Source organism: Triturus cristatus, chromosome 4_2, assembly GCF_964204655.1.
Source record: "Triturus cristatus chromosome 4_2, aTriCri1.1, whole genome shotgun sequence".
NCBI classification, from domain to species: domain Eukaryota; kingdom Metazoa; phylum Chordata; class Amphibia; order Caudata; family Salamandridae; genus Triturus; species Triturus cristatus.
In genome coordinates, this window is record NC_140586.1 from 158,849,508 (window position 1) to 158,870,489 (window position 20,982).

Sequence of the window (20,982 nt, forward strand, 5' to 3'; positions counted from 1 at the left end):
CCGCTCCGCCGCACTCGCCACAGTCCCCCGCAGCCGGAGAGCGACCTCCAGCGGCAGATCGTTCTCCCACCTCGCCGCCAAGACCTGGAACACCCACCCCATCCTCCTACGGCAGACCCAGGACCTGCTAACCTTCAGAAAACTCCCCAAGACCTGGCTATTCGAGCAGTAGCAGCAACCCACCCCTCCCCCCCCCCCCCCCCCCCCCCCCCCACACCCGCCCAGCGCCTTGAGACCCTCACGGGTAAGTGATTCGCTTTACAAATGTTCTGATTGATTGATTGACAGGGATGCCACAACCTACACTTGAATCCCTGTTACCAGTTAAAATTGATCACCCCAGGAGAGAGGCATTCTGCCTTCTGGGAGAGGGACAGTAAGCGCCATACGACAGTGTTGGTTCTGAGTCGGATATCCATTGCCAGGGTGGTAACGATCGAGATTTTTGGCAACCTTCAGATGTGTTAACTCTCAAAGAGATGATTGGGATGGCCATGTCTCTAGAAATTGATATTGACCCAGTTCCAGGACAGTTTCTCCAGGAAATGTCTGCTTTTCATTCAAGCGCTACGCAAACAAATGATGGACGGAATGCTGAATAAATCATACATTCACCCCCAGTCAAGAGATCTGGGTTAAATCCATCGTTCTTTTTCTCACCATGCCACCCCAGTTTAGACCCAGTCATATGCAAATCAGTCTTGACCCTGTGCCTCATGGGAACAGTCCAGACCAAACTGTCAAGCCAGGTCCTCCATGGACCGGAAACAAGCATCCTCGGTCCGGTGTCTGGGTATTACCCTTCATCAGCCAGGCAAGCTTGAATCCAGTGGCACAGTGAGCAAGGGACCCACCTCTGGGCATACCCATACCACTTAGGGTGAAAAGTGCTACGCAAACAAATGATGGACGGAATGCTAAATAAATAATACATTCACCCCCAGTCAAGAGATCTGGGTTAAATCCATCCTTCTTTTGCTCACCATGCCACCCCAGTTTAGACCCAGCCATATGCAAGTCATTCAAGTCATTAGAAAGGCAACAAGGTCCTCGACCTACCACTGCCTGTAATGGAGCAAATAGCCAATATCCTTTCAGATATCATGCATGTGGCATGGTCTGCTTTGGAATCTGTTCTTCCATTCATTGAGGTTGTCAGTGACTCCTTGCAGAAGCCCTGGGTTAAACCATCCTTGTACCTTGTGGTTATTAGGGGCATTGATTGTCAGTACTGACCAGCACCAGGGGATTCAGCATCCCTAAACGTAAACTCCTCACCAGAATACTTAGCTGTGCAGGTTTCCTCCTCTTAGAGCTTTCCCTGTGTATCCTCCTAATCAAGAGTCCAAGCTCCTGGAAGCCACAATAAAAAGTAAATTTCAGCAGCCAGTGTAGCCCTTTGCTCCGTTAAAGCCACCTGTCTCTTGGGTAGATATGCCCATGATCTCTGGGACATGGCAGCAATGTTGCTTATAAATCTCATGGACAATCTGAAGGATGACTTATCAGAAGTAGTAAGAGATGGTCAGGGTCCATCTATACATATTGCAGGCTGGCCTAGACTCTGCAGCCAGCGTGGTAAGATCAGTGGGCATTTCTGTCACTTTAAGACACCATGCTTCGGTACAGTTCTCTGGGTTCAGTCTGTTGAACATGTCCTTTGACGCGTAGAGACTGTTCGGGCAAAAAGCAGATACCGCTGTAGAGCTCTTCTGTAGCGCATGTATTTGGGACTGAACTCCACTTCCAGAAAGTTTCTTCCAAAGAAGCTAACATCCTTCTCTAGAGATTTCTAAAGGAAACCACTGCCCTCCATGCCAGGTTAGCTACCGAGGAACCCCCTTGTAACTCTAATAAAGAGGGATGGCTAAGGGCTGTGCCAGACCGTTCCCTCTCTCCCTTTTCCACCCCTAACTTCCTTTTCCAAGCTCCACATGGAAGCAGAAATAGTTAGTCCATTCGAAGCATGACATGCCTTTGGGAGTAAGGTTGTACCGATTTCTATAGGCCTGGAAGCCCATTAATATGGACCAGATTGAAGTTGTCGCGTCCTACAAATTGTAAACAAAATAAGTACTGTCTAGGCTGCCACCAGCATTACCCCCGGCTATCCTCCCTGTCCCCCTCAGGTTCCAGACCACCACCTGTGGATCCTGCAGCAGAAGGTAGACATCCTGCTGCAGAAAAAAGAACTAGAGCTGGTGTTCAGAGTAAGAACAGGGACAGGGAGTGCTACTAACTTATTAGTTTCCAAGAAGGGTGGCGGTCTACGGCTGATGCTCGATCTCAAAGTCCTGAATTGGTTCTTCTGACAGGACCGGTTCAAGATGCAGTCCCTGGCTCAGGTTTTATTGATGCTTGAGCTGGAAAACTGGCTGATGTCTTAAGACTTGCAGGATGTTTAATTTCACATTACGATCCTGCTGTCCCGATGGAAGTACTTGCAGTTTGTTGTGGGTACTACCAATTACCGTTTCAGAGAACTTCCTTTTAGATTGACACCAGCACATCCAATCTTCACGCAGATGATGGTAGTGATGATGGCTCACCTCAGCAATGTTGGGGATCGTATTGCTGTATGTGGACGATTAGCTGTTCAAAGCCAAGTCTCGTGATCTGGCGTTTCATCCTTTGCTGTCAACAGCTTCCCTGTTTTTCGACTTGGGTTTTTCAATCTGTTCCCCGAGTTCCTACCTGGTGCCCTCTCAGTGCCTCCTGTTTATCGGGTGGTACTGGATACCATCTCACTCAGAGCTTTCCACTCCTCCACAGAGGAGTGGGATATTCAGGTTATTTTTTTGATGTTAAGATGGGAGCTCAAGTCCCAGTCCTGTAGGTCCAGCTCTTGGCTTGATCTGTTTACTTTCTGCGTCCTCCAGATCACTCATGCATGCTCGTACACAAAAGCTCTGCAGTGGTGCCTTCGCAGACAGCGATTCTAACATCAAGGGGATCTGGCATATTCCCTTGTTGTCTCCAGGGATGCTACAACATAGTTGAGATGGTGGGGAAAAATGTAGATCCTGTTGCAAGGACGATCTCCCTGCTCTCCTCAAGTCGTGGCCACTGTTGTAAAGGACGCTTCCACCTAAGGACGAGAAGTGCATTTGGTGAACATGGAGATCAGAGGCCTTTGGTCTGCAGAAGAGCAGAATTATTACAGCAATCTGCTGAAACGGAGGGCAATCCGGTTGGCATTCAAGGCTTTCCTCCCGGCAGTTTGCGGTTAGTCGGTCCAGACCTTGACTGTGAGTGTGACAGCGATCTGGTAGCTGAACAAGCAGGGAGGAGTAGGGTTTCAAACTCTGTTGAGAATTTCTGATACTCGGGCCTGTACATAACCGCACGGTTTGTGGATGGTGGACATCAATCCGGCCGGTTGGCTGAACACCAGGGCTGAACGCATCTTGCTCACCATGAATGGTGTCACAAGACCTCTTTACCTATTTGGGCACACATCCTTTGAACCTCTTTGCCACTCAAGAAAACACCCACTGCCGGCAGTGTGAAGCCCTCCAACTTCCGTCACAAGGAGCTTTGTGGAATGCATTCTAGTTGGAGTTGAAGTTCCCCCTCCACTATGCTTTCCTCCAATACCTTTGAAACCTCTGGTTCTGATGATGATTTGCCACAACTGGGCACAAGTCATTCTTATTGACTTAATCTATCCACAAAGAGGGGGTTATCTTCAGAACCTATTGATTGTGGCCCATCTTAGTTTCATACTCAGAGTGGACCTGTTGTCCCTATCGGGGGTGGCCAGTTCTGCTCCCCAATCTTTACGACCTACTCCTTCATGCGTTCAGATTGAGTTGGGAAATCTGAGTGCCATTTTAGATACCACTGAAAGTAGTGAACATGTTCCTTTTGGCATGTCACCCTTAAAATTTCTTAAGTCAGCGAGATGGAACAAGTTTGTTTCCTGGTATACTGAGAGGAGTATTGATTCTTTAAAATCATCCCTTGGCAACTTAATGCAGTTCGCTGTGTTTTGGGCAAAATAAGGCTGGGCCATGGCTACATTTAATAAATATCTCTCTGCACTGTCTTCTTTTTTCAGTTTACCAGATCAAACCTTTCTGTTTAAGTCTCCGTTGGTAATGAGATTTCTGAAAGGTTTGGCAAACATGTATCCGCTATCCCTTTTTATAATGCCATATTGATACCTTAACTTGGTTCTGACATTTCTTATGGGAACTCTACCTGAGCCCAGCCACCGTTGCCAGTTGAGGCTTTTGATGTAAAAAACAGTTTTCCTAGTTGTCATTGCCACAGCTTGCCGAGTGAGCAAGTTGCAGTCCTTTTCAGTCCGACCCTCTTATAAGTGTTTCTTCCTATATAAGTTGGTGGTGTCTCTTTTCCATCTGGGTCAATTCACCACAATAACACCCTTTTTCCCCGCCCACCATATCTGACCAAAGAGTAGGAGAGGCTGCAGAGGCTTGACCTGAGCCACGAAGTGGGTTTCTACATCAGCCACACAAAATAATTTTTCTCAGGTGAGCAGCTTTTTGTTGGCTGCATCGGCTGTAAAATTGAAAGACAGTACAAAAGTAAACTTTATCTCCCTGGATCATTTTATGCATCAAGATGTGCTACCCTGTAGCAAAGAAAGGCCTACATGAAGGAATCGGGGCTCATTCCACCACAGCAAAATCCTCCACTTTGTCTGTCTGTATTCTCAATAACTCCTTGTAAGACATTGGGGGAAAAAAGAGTTGAATCAGCGCTAGGGCGCTGGTCTTGGCGCTCTAGGGCCGCAATCACGTCATCATGACCCGAGCCCTGTTGTTTCGGAGCCTGTGCCCTCTACTGGCACTAGAGTGCTATTGCAGAAGTTTCCCGAACAGAACTGGGGAATATTCAAAGGTGAGGACTCTAAAAGTAGATGGAGTATCCACCAGAAAGGTCATTAGTAAAGGTATGTAGCATTTTCTTCTTGCACTTATGACTCACTTTTACTTGTGTGAAGACTTTGAGTGGGAATGGAACTTCATTCTGAACCTCCTTGTGACCATGAGCAAAAACAGCCCGTGACCTGAGGCGGGACCTCTGTTACTAATGCAACCTCTTATTATGCTTGGTGATGTAAAGCTTTGCTTCCTGCTCCTTGATTGTCTTGAGATGCATCAAGGTGCACTTTTTAGTCATGCCCAGGGCCCAAGCACCATCGGCGCTCATCTTATTGGTCTGTTGCAGCACAGCTTGAATCCTAATGTATTTGGCAGAGACCTTTTCTCGATGCACACACTCCTTGACATTAGTGAGAGGGTGTGGCGTAACATCCAGAGTTGACAACTTCGGAGCTAGGGAACCAGGTTTGAGTCTCTCCATCGAATAGACATCCTGCAATTCTGGGCACTTCACTTAATCTCTCTGTGCCCATGAACAACGCCTAGAGACCCTCAGTGGTGTTTAGCCACGCTAAACAAATCTAAGTATTATTGGAGTCATCGGAGAACTGGCAAAGGTGGGAGCAGAGCTCCAGATCCGTGTCCAATGGTAAGGAACTGATGATAGTGTGCAGGGATGACGCTAATATGCGGATCGCCTCTGGCACTTCCGGGGCAGTATGAAGTCACTGCGTAACCGTACTGCACACTACTTGTGTGCTTTTAGCTTTGCTCAAAAAAATCTCCAAATCCAGTCTTGTGCCTTGGAATATTTTGAAGTTGAAGAATCTGTGATTAGAAGTATTTATCAAAAATACGTCTGACAAGTCTACCATCAAGTCATCCTGAAGAGATTTAGGGTACCATGAACATTCAAGAGGTAAACTGCATCTGGTGTTCAGGTGAGAGGTGAAGGTGTTTATGGTTGCATGTCTACCGGGCTTAAAGTTTGTCAGCAACACTAAAGGCTTGCAGTCATGTGAAAAGAGGTATCTGATAGAGACTTCTAGCTGCAGATACCTTACCTTACAGTAATCAGACTGGATCAGGGAATTTGAGTAGTACCCCTGTGCGCGGGTATGTGGTGGTGTTCACGCTGGCAGTGACATGTGCGGGTGCCTATATAGGTGCCACCCCAGTGCGCAGATGTCACCTCTTTTCTTTCCACGCCAGTCAGCACACATCTGTGAAAAACTAAGCTCAGTAAATCTTTGACTGCCCTTTTTCTCTACTTGTTGTCAAAACCTTTTTGAGAATTTCTTCTACTAGTATGCTACCGATGTCCTCTAAGAAACCAGTAGGTTTCAAGCTATGTAATGCGTGTCACAGGCAGATGTCTGTGACAGATTCACACTTGGTTTGTCTTTGGTGCTTGGAGAGAGAACACAACTCCAAGACCTGTGATTACTGCCAGGCCATGCCCCTGAAGGCGCTGATGAAGCATTCCCTCAAGCTTCTCGCTGCCCGACATAGGACGACTCCACAACGTTTATGTTCCCAGTCGCGTAGAAGGTCCCTGGACTACCCGCATAGCCACTCCCTACATTTGTTGTCCAGATCAGTCTTCGGTTAAGTCCCACTGCAAGAAGAAGTCAAAGAGGTATTCAACTTCTCCACACCTGTCCAAGTTCTTGGACAAGGTGCATGAGTGCTTTGACCTTCCGCCGGAGGTGGTGGATGTGCTTTTTGGCTGCTCTTTGTTCATTCACAAAGTCCATCTTCTCTGGCTGCTGGCCTTAGTTCTTTACCTCGTGTGAGAACAGATAAGTCGATTCTCCTGTCTCTTGCCCTGAAAGGCTTTGCTGTGGACACAGTTAAAGGTTACCTATGGTCCTTTCCGCCTTTTTTAGTTTGCCTTGTCAGCTCTCTTTATTCAAGTCACCCATTGTGATGCATTCTTAAAAGGGCTTTCGTATGTTTTCCTCTACTCCTGTTATCAAACTTTGGTTTGGGTCTTAACTTTTTCACGCATGGCCCATTTGAGCCTATGCACAGTAGCACCCTGAGACTTTAGACCCTGCAGTGTCGGATCTGTTACACTTGAGGACCTGGCATTATTGAGTGCATTGCCACCCTGCCTAATTTTAAAACCGTGTTTCCGTTGGATTCCCAACCCCCCCGGACCATATCCTCGGTCCTTCTTCACCAAGAATACCTCTAGCTCTCGCACAATTGATTGAGCGTAGCTGTCTGCATTTGCCTACGGTCTTAACGTACCGTCTAATCCCCGGATATAATCACGAACCGGGCAATTTCTTATAATCAGGCCAGCACACATTCATGTCCTGATGATGATCCTAGTATTTTGCGACAGGATCGAAACGTCGTCGACTTAAGTTAACAACTTGCACATTAATCCATTGTGTAAAAAAAGTGCAAATGTTGTTCTGTAAAAGCTTTAAACATTGGATAATGTAAATAAGCTCTTTCCGTCTTGCCTGAAATGCCCTTTTGTTCATATGTTTGTATTTGTTTTTTGATGTCATTTCTCTCTAGTGGATACAGGATTGTGTCCCACAATTAGTATGTTGTCTTATATGTTATAATTAATTGAAGAATTAAAACTGATCGTCCGGCTGGACATCCCTAATATAGTATCGATTCTGGACTATATTTATTCCACCCTTACTTTGAATGTTCTAAGGACCATTGTTTTGTATAAATCACCTTCCTTAGAATGCACGAGGATCAGAGGCAGTGGAGGAAATGCGTGTGGAAGGCTAAAGTCCCCCTGAAGGCAGAATGCATCTCCCAGAGATGCTACAGAAATAAATTGAAGGGTGCAGAAGTCGTGGCACTGACATTTTCAGAGATGCCGAAAAGGTCCACCAAGCACATTCCCAACTGCGCAAGGCCCCGCTGATGAACTTGTCCCTCCTTATATTGAGGGAACTAATTAGATGACTAGCAGACAGTGAGATCACTTTAAGTGCTAGCCAGCGCCACAACCTCCGCACCTCCACACATGCAAGCCCACACTACGCTGCTTGTTGCAGTTACACATGTTGTTGGTGAGCACCTAAATTGACTTGAAGCAGATCAACAAGGATAAAACGCCTTTAGGGGCAAACGTGCTGCACGCAGTTGCAACCGATTTGTGTGGTGGCTCTGCTCTAACAAGGACTAGAGACCCCTAATCTCCACCTCATCCATGTGACACCCCAGTACTTAGCGATTATGCATTGATTTCCAGCGTAACTACTTGCAAGGAAGGAAGAAGGGCTGGCTGTAAGTTAGATTGTCCACTATGAATGACATGGAGAGACTTTCTTGCAGATGTGGATCTTGCACGGAAGGCACCCTTCAGTGCTAGCACCAGCTAAACTTATACAAAAATGTACCTCCTCCCAAGTGGCTAAACATATCTAAGAAATTGACTGTGTCGATTAGATCTGGTTGCAGGCAGGTCATTGTACTGAATCTCAGACATTAGCTGTAATCCGAGTCATCCTCTATTAGATGAAGGCCACTCACTTTTTTGTTCTTTTGGATCTAACTGCTATGTTTGACACTGTAGACCATTACATTTTTCAGGACACTCTGAAAAATAGGATGGGCTTCGATGCAACTGTCTTGAGGTAGTTTCTCTTATTACTCTCAATTGGTCTAAAATGGTAACTCCTTTTCCAATCGAAACCCCATCTCTTACAATGTCTGTAAAGCTGCAATCTTGGCACCCATCGTATTCAATCTGTTTGTTGAACTTCTTAAAAATCTTAGTGTCTTGTTTCATCAGTAGGCAGACACCAAGGTTCATCTTGGTTTCGACTCCTTTGACCCAGCTCCAATATAAAGTCCTTTTTGAATAGCATTCGCAAATAGTTTGAGCAAAAAGCCTGGAAAAAAATAATAATTTGAAAACTGGTTTTCTTCTCCATATCCCAAAGACTAATAACAGCAGCACTCTACCTGACATGAATCCTTAAAGTTGGCAGATACCACATGTTCTAAATTGGCTACCCTTTAATCCTTTGGTTTCCTTCTATATGCAAACCTTAACCTCAAAGCGCACATCCAAACTATGGCTCAGTTTGCCAGATTCCTTCTTATTTAACTTAAGAAGTTAAAACCTATCATCCATAGTAAGATCTGATTCTAGCAGAGCAGCTTTGGGAATCTCCCAGCTTGACTACCTACCCTCTACCCTCCTTACGGCCCTCTAAAAAAAGATTCCCCAATTTAGACCTGTTATTAGTGCTACTGCCTCGTTTCGCATGAACACTTAAAAACTGTACCACTTCACTCCAACACTTACTTAAATAGGTCTAGATGAAGGCCTGCATTATGTACGAAACCCTGAAAAAGCAAACATCAAAATCTCTCTGCAGACACTATCCATATCTTAAAACTTTGTCACTCTCCCCTTCAAAAGCAGATGTCTTTTCGCTCCACTTTTTAAGAGTCATCCACACTTCGCAGATTCTTCGCCAGCCGTCCTCCCAGACTCTCAGATGTCCTCTCTTCATATCAATAATAACCCTTCATTCCAAATTCCGTCATAAGAACATCCTTCTTGAGAAACACCTGTACCTGACTATTTAGTCTTTTGACTCATGACTACCATCTCAGTAGAGCTTCCTACTCTCTTCTAACTCCTAGGTGGGCCTAGTATCCCGACCCTTGTCTCACTCGCAGGCTAATTCCTCATTGTACACGTTTCATTTTGTTTCTAAAGATGTATTTAGTATCCCTTATAAATTAAAATTCTGTCCTTAATTTTACCTTTTTATTTTTCTTAAGTCCCCATCATCATGCCATCTTGACCCAATCACTAATAATAGCCGTTCAAACATTTACACCACACTGCCAAGGTAGTGGGACTATTCCTTTCACAGAGGGTCTTAGGCCATTACTCTGACACAGATATAAAGAGCACAGATGGTGTTATTAATCATTGGACCCATTCATGTTCAAGTCTCAACCATTCAATCACAGGGAGCCATAAATTAGATTTACTCTTATTATTTCAGCTTCTTCGGTCCATTGAGCAAACATTCTTTACTAGTACTAACCAATTCTCCAGCAATCCATTTTCTACAATTAGTGTGTCTCGCTATTAGTATCAAATAAAAAATGTTTCTCACTTTCAATTGCAAGTTCTTCTGTCTCTTGTAATATTCCGAAAATGACCAAATGGGGAATTACATTAATTTCTTTGTTGGCCATTTCTGACATCACTAAACTTGCGTTCTCCCAAAATACTTTCAAACCAGGCATTCCAGAAACATATGCATATAATCCGCTCTGGTTAAGTTGTACTTCACAATCGTAATGGAGATCTTTGAAAGTTCATACGGGGTCCAATAAGCCCTATGCAATGTAAACAAATAGTTTGTTTTAAGTGCAAAGGGATACTTGCCAAAGGGTCTCCAGCTGGTCACTTGGCAGGGATCCTACCCTTATTCTATAAGGCGGTGTTAACTCTCGGTCTCCAGCCTGACCCAACAGTCCATACCATTTCGCGATTTCCTTTTTGAGCATTGGGAGTTGTTGACTGGCCTCGACATCCTCTGGAACTTGCAATTTATCTTTGTTCGCCACTGCCGATGACGATAATTTTAGATATTTAGATTTGGACAAATTTCCTGTCTTCGTGTTCGGCTCCATTCAATACTTTAGCCTGTTACCATTTAGCAAATGTCCTATTGTGTTCAAGAGACCCCTGAAAAACCTAAGTTGGAAAGCCATATAGTAAAATTGAATAACTTGTCATTGTAAACCACCTTCTCAAGCTTCTGTCTGATCTTCTTCCATGAATGCTCAGTGTAGCCAAGTTTGACATCTTTTGAGGGTTTGATTCATCTCAGCTGAATCTGTAACCACATTAACCTTTGCAATTTAATCTAAATTACCGTTGATCAAAATACCCTGGTAGTGCAGTCCCTCTTTTACCAAGTTATTTTGTAATGATATGTACACGCCTAAACACCGCCTGCTTTGAGCCGCCCGTCTAAATGTTTGTTCACTTGGTAAGCATGTAGACTCTAGTGTAAATTTTTTAGAGGACCATAAGTTTTCTTTTTCTTGCGAAGGCATTATTGAAGGAGAGATCGGCTCCTGTTGTTTTCGTATCTGTTCACAAGATTTTACATCCTGGCCGGGTGAGGGGATGAAAGATTGCAGGCATTTATTAGGAAAATCTCACAGCAAAGGCCAGTGAAGCAGAGGTTTTTCCTTCGTCAAAAACTTTACATTTTCAGTATCACCCTCCCACTTTGATACTATCTTTATTGTCCTGCTGCACCGCCTTCCAGGTCCTGATGTAATTTTCTTGCTCTATTTATTTCACTGTTTGTTCTACATGCTTTTACATTACTTGCTTTAGAGGCTTTCAGTGTATGAATGGATACTGTATTTTCCACTGAAGTATATGATCTTTTATACACTTGTACTCTTGGCCTCAAACAATTAGTTATTGATCCTACCAATTTGGCTAGACACATTTTAGATTTATTGTGGGCACCTGACGATTTGATATCAAGTGATTACTGCACTGGTGGCATGCTCCAACCACTCAGCACTTTAATTTTAGCTAAGATAAGAGTGCAAAATCGCTAAGACTACAACCTCCACTCTTGGCTTGACTTTGCAAGAGTCACCAACGTGTCCACCTGGATAATGCTCAAAATCAACTTGTGGATTACCTCAGTATGGACACTACTGATCCTGCTGTGGCGGTGATGACAAATCGCAGGACCCCCTGGACCCTTTGGTACACGCAGGAGCTAGTGGCAGCTAAACATAAACACCTTGAAAGAAATTGGCAAAAAAATTTTGCTCACACGAAAAGATGGTAAAATATAAGGAAGAACCTTTAGAGATTAGTTTCAATTGACTCATACTAGCTGTTGTTCAAATCGCATTCTTTTTTTTTTAAACATTAAAAAATGTCTAATCCTCACAGTAGCCAAGCAAGAATCCCTTCTTCTTTGGGCGTGGCTAGCAGCCGACGAGGATGGCGGCCGCCTAAGTGAGCTCCGAGCCCCGCATGCCTGATTGATCAATCCTGTGCCATCCAAGACACCCAATTGCGGCGATTAGGGAGCGTGAAGCCTTGCAACGTACCCGCGGAGCGTCCCACCCCAGTTGGCACTGGAAAAACCTGACCCGGGATTCCCCAGAGAGATCGCCCGGGATTGCCCGAGGCGATTGCGGAGACTAGGACCGGGGAGAGGAACGAAGCGGAGTGGCGTCGCTGCGGTCCCGAGGTAATCGCTGGACTTAGCGGGTGCTGGAAAGTGCAGTGGAGACCAGGCGGTGGAGGGCGCGAAGCTGCCTTGACGCTAACGGCGACAGAGGAGGAGGTGCCGAACGGCCTGGATTCCTAACAGGGGCCCTGGTTTCTGGGCCTATGCGGGAAGGCCTGCCCTGAAGCGCTGCCCGCATCGCTGACGCTCCTGGTGCCTGTCGGCTCCCGGAGAGACTCATTCGGTGCCCATACTTGCGGGAGAAACCGAGTGGGGAAGTTCCCGACAACCGCCCAGAAAGTAGCGGAGATGGAGGAGGAGGCGTCGAGCGGCCTGGACTCCTGGCCAGGGCTCCGGCTTTGGGCCTGTGCGGTGGGGCCTCCCCCGGCCGGCCCTGGGACGCCGTCTGGGCCGCTGGCGCTCCGGTGTTCATCTGCTCCCTGGAAGATTGGATATAGGGGCAAAGAGCGCAGGGAGGCCCCAGAAAAAGATAGCCACTCGGCGCCGGAGACGATGGGGGGGGGGGGGGGGGGGGGGCTGTCTTGGGCCGCGCCGACGGTCCCGGTGCTTGTGGACGCCCGGAACTGGAGCCGGGGGCTCGTTGATGAAGTGGGAGAAGGCCGCAGAGGCGGAACTGGCAAGAGACGGGGGGCGCCGTACGGCTTGCGATCTCAGTTAAAGACCCGGCGGTGGAGCCTGCAGGTAGGGCCTGCCCTTGATCTGCCCAGGGTTGCGGTGGGACTGCAAGGCGCGGCTGAACTGTGTTACTCCATGTATGGCAGTGATAGCAGGGATTGAGCCTCAGTCATACCCACCACATCGAAGAAATTCACGGCAGCAAGGTTGGCCCGAGGCACGTGGGACGATCTGTGACGCACCGGGTGCGATGCGAGAACCGAGGTGATCGGCAACCGGCGGAAGACGCAGGCAGTAAGTGTGGCAGGAATATCGGGGGGCCTGGAGTGGCTGTGCGCTCGATAGTCGGGAGCCGTCAGACCAGGGTGGACTGTGCACAGTCTGCCCTAGACACCAATTGGAGAGTGGAGCGGTGAGGGTTCACCTAGACACCCCGAAGCCAGGGGTGGACGGACTTGTTACGGCTGGCCGAAAGTACACTTGAACGAGAGGGTGCTTGATTGGTGAGTGAGATATTAATCAGTGCAGTGCTGGTCTCTGAACCATCCCCAGCAGGGGAGACCCGCATAAATGGCGACGGGAGGCAGAGGGACCAAAACAAATGCACAGAAGCAATTGGCTAAGTTCGCCCGGCCCAATACGGGCGAAGTGACGGAATCACTACCAATTGAGAAGGACCTGTCGCGATCCAGCTCCGAGCAGGGGCCGGAGCCGACGCTACATGATGTTATGGCGGCGATCAATGGAATGCGTGCCTCATTGGACTCTGCGACAGTGGAGGTTTACTTGATCAGGGCGGATCTCCGGAAAATGGATGAGAAGGTCCAAGAACTAAAGACAGTGACCGGGGCTTTACAATTGGACACATCAGAATTACAGGCTCAAATGGCCGATATGCAACAGAAGCAGGACCGAATGGCGCGGCAGCTTGATGAGTATGAAGGTCACGCGCGTCGCAACAACGTGCGGATCTTGGGGGTTCCGGAGCGGGAGGAGGGGCCGGCGACGGACCTCTATGTGGAAGAACTAATCACTCAGCAGCTTAAACCTAAAGCCTTGTCCAAATACTTAATCGAAAGAGCGCACAGGGTACCCGGGGGAAGGCCTAAGCCTGGGGCTCCTCCACGACCGATTATCGCCAGAATATTCGACTACAGAGATAGAGACAGCATCTTGCAGGCGGCTAGGGCTGGTCCACCACTGAAAGTTGGCAACAGTGAAGTGGCCTTTTTTCCGGATTTCACTGCCAAGGTACAGGCCCAACGACGCAGCTTCCAGGCAGTGAAGCGGGAACTGCGGGACCGAGAAATCAAGTATGCGATGCTGTTCCCGGCAAAACGGGTGGGACCACTTGGTTCTTTGAATCCCCGGAGGAGGCATGGGACTGGATGGAGGGTAGGGCTACAGCTGGCAACCAGAGGCGGAACCACAGTGTCAAACCACATCGGCCGACTGGGGGCCGTCCGGCGCCCGAACCCCGGGAGGTTGGGGGCCATAGCGGATACTCCAGGAAAGGTATGAGTGGGGGGGCTCCCTGCCGCACCCACAGGCGAGATGGGGGATGGCAAACAGTGGAACACTACCCATCTCGAGACACGATATGTAGATAAAGATGCTATGGGTGGGGGGCAGGGCCCTAAGATAGGGGACTAATCATAGACTGAATAGGTATTATTAATGGATGGCAAACCATAACTATTGTGATATGATCATGCGGGGCTGGAGCTACTGACCCCGCGAAATTTTTCGCAACCTAGGGAGGGTGAGAGGCACTCTGCCATGTTGGGGAGTGGGTAGTTTTAAATCCACGGGCAGGGGGGCAGGGAGGAGGGAGGGGAGGGAACCAGGAGGGGGTTTGCGGGGTTGGGGTTTTATTGATTTGCAAATAGTAGAGTTTAAGAGAATAGGCAGCTTTGGCCAACAGGAACGTGTTGAGAACGAACGCAGAACTATAGCAGCACCGAGACACCAGATATCACTCGGGTCGGGAACACTACTACTGACCCGTCACACATGGCTCTACCACCGTTACGATGACTGGGGGTGATAGGGATGTGTCGCTTTCCGTCCTTACCTGGAACGTATATGGGATGGGGGACAAAATAAAGCGAGGGGTGGTACAACAGTATCTAAAGCGCCAATCTCCAGACGTAGTGTTACTACAAGAGACACACCTAGTTGGGAACAAAAGCAAAGCTCTCACGCAATGGGGATATAAACTTCTGGTACATGCGGACTACACCACAGGTTCCCTGGGAACAGGTATTCTGGTCAAGAAAAATTTAGCACTGATTGTGCACCGGACATGGGCCGACCCTCGGGGTAGATTTGCTGTTTTAGAGGCTCAATGGGAAGGGAGAGCATTAAATATAATCTCAATATACCTTCCGCCAGCACTAGCTAAAGACGCCCTAGCGGACTTGGGAAAGATATTAATAGACCTCCCTACCGGCACCCTGATCCTGGGCGGGGACTACAACCTCACAATCAATGACACTACTGACAGACACCCACAGAGGCCAGGGGTTAAATCAAACAGGCTCATGCAAGAATTTATAACGGCTATGGGCCTCGTAGATATCGGTCGAGAAACGCACCTGGCCGCGCCGCAGTTTACTTACTATTCGAATGCACACAAGAGCTCCTCCCGTATTGACTACTTCCTGACCTATGCGACCACACTGGGGTTTTTTTTTTGCAATCCCGAGTCCTCCCGAGAGGGATCTCTGACCACTCCCCAGTGTGGATCGATTATACTTATTGGGAACGACAACCCCGGACCACGCTCATAATAGACCCATGGCTGTTAAAAATACCTGATGTCAAAGAGGACCTGTGCACCGCCACCAAAAACTACTTTGACGAAAACTTAGGGTCGGTGGATTCGGCCCTTACCATCTGGGAGGCATTTAAGGTGGTATTGAAGGGGCGGGCCATAGCATTAAAGACGGGCTATCTACGTAACAAACGCAAAATGCTTCTCCAGCTGGAGGCTGAGCTTCAACAATGGGAAGCCGAATATGCTGCTAATCCCACAGATGACACAATACATCGCCTCACACTTAAGCGTGAAGAGTACAAGCTGAAGACGAGGGAGCATATGATGACTAAACATCTAAATATGCAGCATAGACTATATGAACTGGGAGATAAGGTGGAAAAGACATTAGCATGGTTGGAGAAAAGGGAGCATGGGGACAGGTGGGTGCAGAAACTAGCCTTGCCCAGTGGCGAGACGGTTACACACCCCAAGGATATAGCAGAAGCGTTCGTGGAGTACTTTGAGAAAGTCTACTCCCCGTCAACCACATACACTGCAGAAGACTCCCGACAGCTCCTCGCTGACAGCGACCTGCCCACCCTTTCCGAAGAAGACAGACGCACCCTGGATAGTAACCTCTCGGATAATGAAATCCAGAAAGCCATTGCCCGAATTCGTTCGGGCAAGGCGATTGGACCTAATGGCACCCCTATCGAGTTTCTTAAAGTGACGAGTTCTCAGATAGCCCCACACCTTCGGGCCATGTACAACGAAGGCTGTGAAACAGATCGACTCCTGCCTGACCAACGTCTAGCTACTATAGTAGTGATTCGTAAACCCGGAAAGCCCGGGGACAAATGTGGGTCTTATAGACCAATTTCCCTGATTAGTGTAGAAGCTAAGATTTTGGCAAAAGTACTGGCCACTAGGTTGGTCGCGGTCATCTCTTCACTGGTACACCCGGACCAGTCTGGCTTCATGCCAGGGAGGAATACGGCATTAAACATTCGTCGTCTTCACAATGTCTTGGCCTGGAAAAACTACCTGGGGGAGGACGCGGCGATCCTATCTTTAGATGCCTCCATGGCTTTTGACTCCATAGAGTGGCCAAATCTATTCGCGGTACTAGTACGTTTCGGATTTGGTCCTAAGTTTTTAAAGTGGGTGCAATTACTCTATGAGGATATATGGGGTCAAATACGGGTTAACAATCATACATCCCGGGCCTTCCAGCTAAGAAGAGGCACCCGGCAGGGCGCCCACTGTCGCCACTAATATTCTCCCTGATGCTCGAGCCACTGGCGGCATGGATTCGGCGTGATGTAATGGTCAGGGGGTTGAAATGGGCACTGGATCTTGAGGATAAAATATCACTGTACGCAGATGATATCCTACTTTATCTTGCCTCCCCTTATCGGTCCATCAGAGCAGTTTTGGATATATTCACTAACTTTGGTAGGTATTCCGGATATGTCATTAACTGGACCAAATCTACACTATATATGCTCCACGGGAGGGTCCCTCCCCTCCCGGCTGATTGCAAGCTGGAGGTGGCCGAAGATGGGTTTCGTTATTTGGGGGTGTATGTTACGGCAAGTCCGACCCTGTTTTACAGTCACAATCTGGCCCCCCCACTGACCCGGCTGAGATCTGATGTCGAACACTGGCGGTCCCTACCGCTCTCCCTGGTGGGCCGAGCCGCCCTCTTTAAAATGCTTGCTCTCCCGCGATTTTTGTACATCCTTCAAAACTGCCCGAACAGCGTTCCAGATGCCTATTTTACAGCGGTAGAGGGTGAGGTTCGTGCGTTACTATGGCACGGCGGGCCCCGAGGATATCGCTGAAAAAACTTACCAAGGGGTGGTACGATGGAGGTATAGCCCTGCCGGACCTGGAAGTATATTACTGGGCCTCGCAGTTGGTGGTGGTAAATCACTGGATGTACCGACCCCCTCACGACCCGGCGCTCGTACTTGATAAATATCAAACGGGGCGTGCAGGGTATCTGGGAGCGCTATACTCCAAAGGCAGGAAACATACATTTATAGGCCCCATGTCACACACAGTTGGTGTTTCGCACAGAGCGAATTCTCAATTGGGGTGGGCAAACACCCTCACAAAGGCGACACCACTATGGCAGACCCAAAGACTAGGTACCCTATGTTTTCAGCCGGGGTTCGACAAATGGGACCTGATTGGCATCTCACAGGTGGGTGATCTGATCAAAAAAGGTGCCATCCTCAGCTTTGAGGAACTGAAGGGAACCTACCATATGGCGCAAGGGGAAATATTTTGTTACCTTCAGGTTCGACATGCCCTCCAGATGGCATTGACTAACTTGCATGACATTCCAGACTCGTCGCCTCTAGAGGACAGACTATTAGATGGGCAACTACAATCGAAGGCCATCTCCCTGACATATAAAAAGCTGTGCAACAACCTCCCAGATGCATTTGAGGCGCTTCGAGAGAAGTGGCAGCAGGACGTAGGACCTATTGAGGAAGAGGACTGGAGGGAGGCACTGATGTCTCCTAGGAGGGTGGCGATTACCCTCAGATACAGACTGATCCGATTAAGGATCCTACATAGGTCCCATATGACGGGGGTCGTCCTAGCACGCATAGGGGCTAGGGAGGATTCACTGTGTATTAGGGGATGCCAGAAGGAGGCCACGTTCTATCATACGATATGGGAATGCCCTGCGATCAAATCGTTATGGGAGGGAGCCACGACTAAGCTTTGAACCGCGCTGGGGAAAACGCTGACCCTCACGCCTCAGGTAGGCCTACTTAATATATGGGAGGCTACAGACCTCACCGAGCAACAGATGGTGAAGCTGGGCTTCACTTTGGTCAAACGCGAGATAGCACACCACTGGGGGGCTGCGGAGGCACCATCCATACGAGTATGGGTACAGGAGTTAGACAGATGCATGATAGCTGAAAAGGAAGTGTTCATAATTCGAGGTTACCCCAGGAAGTGGGAAACGAAATGGAAGGCATGGAATAGCTACAGAGGGTCCCTATGTACATCCTCACTGGTGGATTTGGCATTACGACGGAAAGAACTCCAAAAAGTGTTAACGCTGTGAATGTAATTTTGTGTACGTTACTCTGAAAAGTGTTCTTTGGTGCTGCTGGCACAAGTGTGACTATGTATGTGTAATTGACAAAATCAATAAAATGTTTAAAAAAAAAAAATAATAATAATCCCTTCTTCTCAAGGTTTTTGCATAACCGTGTCTGTCACTTTTGTTGACAACATTCAAAACATTCATCAAGCCTTCTCGAGTCATTTGTGTCCTGAATTAAGATGTCCAATAAAAAATATAATCTGCTAGTTCTCATGTTCTCAGTTATTTGGCCCAGAATTGTAATACCTTCACCTTTCAGTTATCTGAATGTCCTCAAAGCTTTATTTCTAAATTGGTAAAAAATTAACTCAATCTCCCCTGAGGCGGTTTTGCAAATTATGCAAACCATTAAGTCTGAATGGCAGAATGACCCCCTGCTCAGCTCGTATGTCCATCTCGTGGCAACATTAATATTTTCTCCTCTGTACCCGCTAGTAAATTAATTGACTAGATCTGGTAAGCTGCCTGAAGAAAGAAAACCTGTATGTGTATTAAAAAAAAAAAATCCATTGCGCTCGGCTGTTCCAGGCAACTATTGGCCTGTTTGCCTTCTTCCACTCTGTCACAAGGTGACTCAGTGGTCAGTAAACAAGCAACTGTCTCGGTTCTCTGATGTTTCTGTACTCTGTCCTAGGTCATCTGCCTTTTGTTAGTCTCGCAGCACAGAGGTTGCCCTCACCGCAGTCCAAAATAAGTTCAAAATCATCTTGGACCAAGGAGGGGTTACAGCTGTTAAGCTCCTTGACCTCTTTGCCTCCTTGGACACTGTTAGTCACTCTGTCCTGTTGTAGACAAGGCTGTCAAAACAAGGTGAAGTCTAAAGTGATGTGTACTAAAGTGACATTTGTGCTCAGTGGTAGAACAAACTGCATATATTATGTACAGGGTGATTACAAATACAGTATATACAAGGGAAGAGAATGATTAAGGCCAGAATATTACAACAAACCAATGCCTCTGGTGATTATACAAATTATTCAATCATTTGCACCCAGAGACTTGATAAATCTGGACCATGTGGGATCGTCAACGTTTCAACCCTGTCAAGGCTTAATTAAGAAGTCAGGCTGCCGTCACAGGACTGCAGCGTTGAACCAGGACTCACGCCTGGCTTCGCATTTTTGATTCAGACTCCCCTGCGCATCAAGGAGGGTACTTGACTGTAGCAGATTCCTCCACGCCGGCAGCAAAGCCATGGCTGATCGCATCACTAGGACTGGTTGCGCATACTGAATTTTGCGATGACCCTTTATATCACGATCAATTCGGTGATCTGATTAGGGCTATCATCCCCATCTCACCCACCCTTGTCCTGATGAAGACCCGCCATGACTTCTTAATTAAGCCTTGACAGGGTTGAAACGTCGATGATCCCACATGGTCCAGATTTATCAAGTCTCTGGGTGCAAATGATAGAATAATTTGTATAATCACCAGGAGGCGCCTGTATAGGGCTTTGGGTCATCATATTTGGAGCCTGGACAGAGCCGGGATGTAGGCCGATATGCCAGCGCTCAGGAGCTGTTGTGTAGGTTTTCTAGTTCCAATCTCCCACCTGTGAAGAGTTTCAAGTTGAGGAATATGCAGTTAGATTTAATATCTACCAGAAAGGGTGTTATCAAAGGTAAGTAAATTATTTTCCTCATACTGTATAATTTTTTGATTCTGTGCACACTCCCATTATGAATTGCTGCTGCTGGTACCCTTTCGACCTTGTTGTAAACTATAACCTGTTGGCTCTAGCCTCTTTTCTGCTGGTCAGTTTCGATTTCTGGTTGTACAGTGCTATGGAAATGATTTAGGTGCAGGCCACTCTATGTAAAACAATAAATAATGGATTAAATAAAATGCGGTTGTTATTTATGCAACGCCTCTGCAAGACCGTGTGTATTCTTTCAAATAAATTAAACTGTTGATAAAATAGTTTGCATTGAAGTGAAGTGTTCTCTACATAATAAACCGCTAGGCCTATTGGTCTCCCACTTTGACTCGAAAAGAGAAATTCAGCTTAAGAGAGAAAAGCTTTCCTTTCAAGTTACTATTTTGTTTAATTCCCGAAACCTCCTTAACATAACCCTCTGGATCATTATGTTAATACAGGTATTTAAACAGTCCCTTTCTTTGGGTCCTTTTGGGCACCTCTGTTTAGGCTCTCCTGTCTTTCTCTCACATTCCCAGGCATCTCGCAGGCTGTGCCCCTGGTGCCGCTCACTGAGGAGAATGAAGATGCCATGGAAAACTGCCAGTTTCAGAAGCTGCTGAAGGCAGTGGGCGTCCGCCCCCCAGCAAATGAGCAGGTATACCACCCACACCCCCAGCTCAGGCTGTCCACGTTTTTTGTATTCTAAATAGCTGTTACTACCCCTTGTGGGG

At 47.4% G+C, this 20,982-nt stretch overlaps 1 protein-coding gene across 3 annotated transcripts in view; it reads left to right on the plus strand.

Moving 5' to 3' along the window:
* The window catches only part of TIMELESS (timeless circadian regulator), a 318,102-nt gene that overhangs the window by 284,815 nt on the left and 12,305 nt on the right, over positions 1-20,982 (plus strand). For all 3 annotated transcript variants that reach the window (XM_085600891.1, XM_085600892.1, XM_085600893.1), the window contains exon 25: positions 20,788-20,906. In XM_085600891.1, coding sequence (XP_085457017.1) covers positions 20,788-20,906 — 119 coding nt within the window. The remainder of the gene's footprint in view (positions 1-20,787; positions 20,907-20,982) is intronic.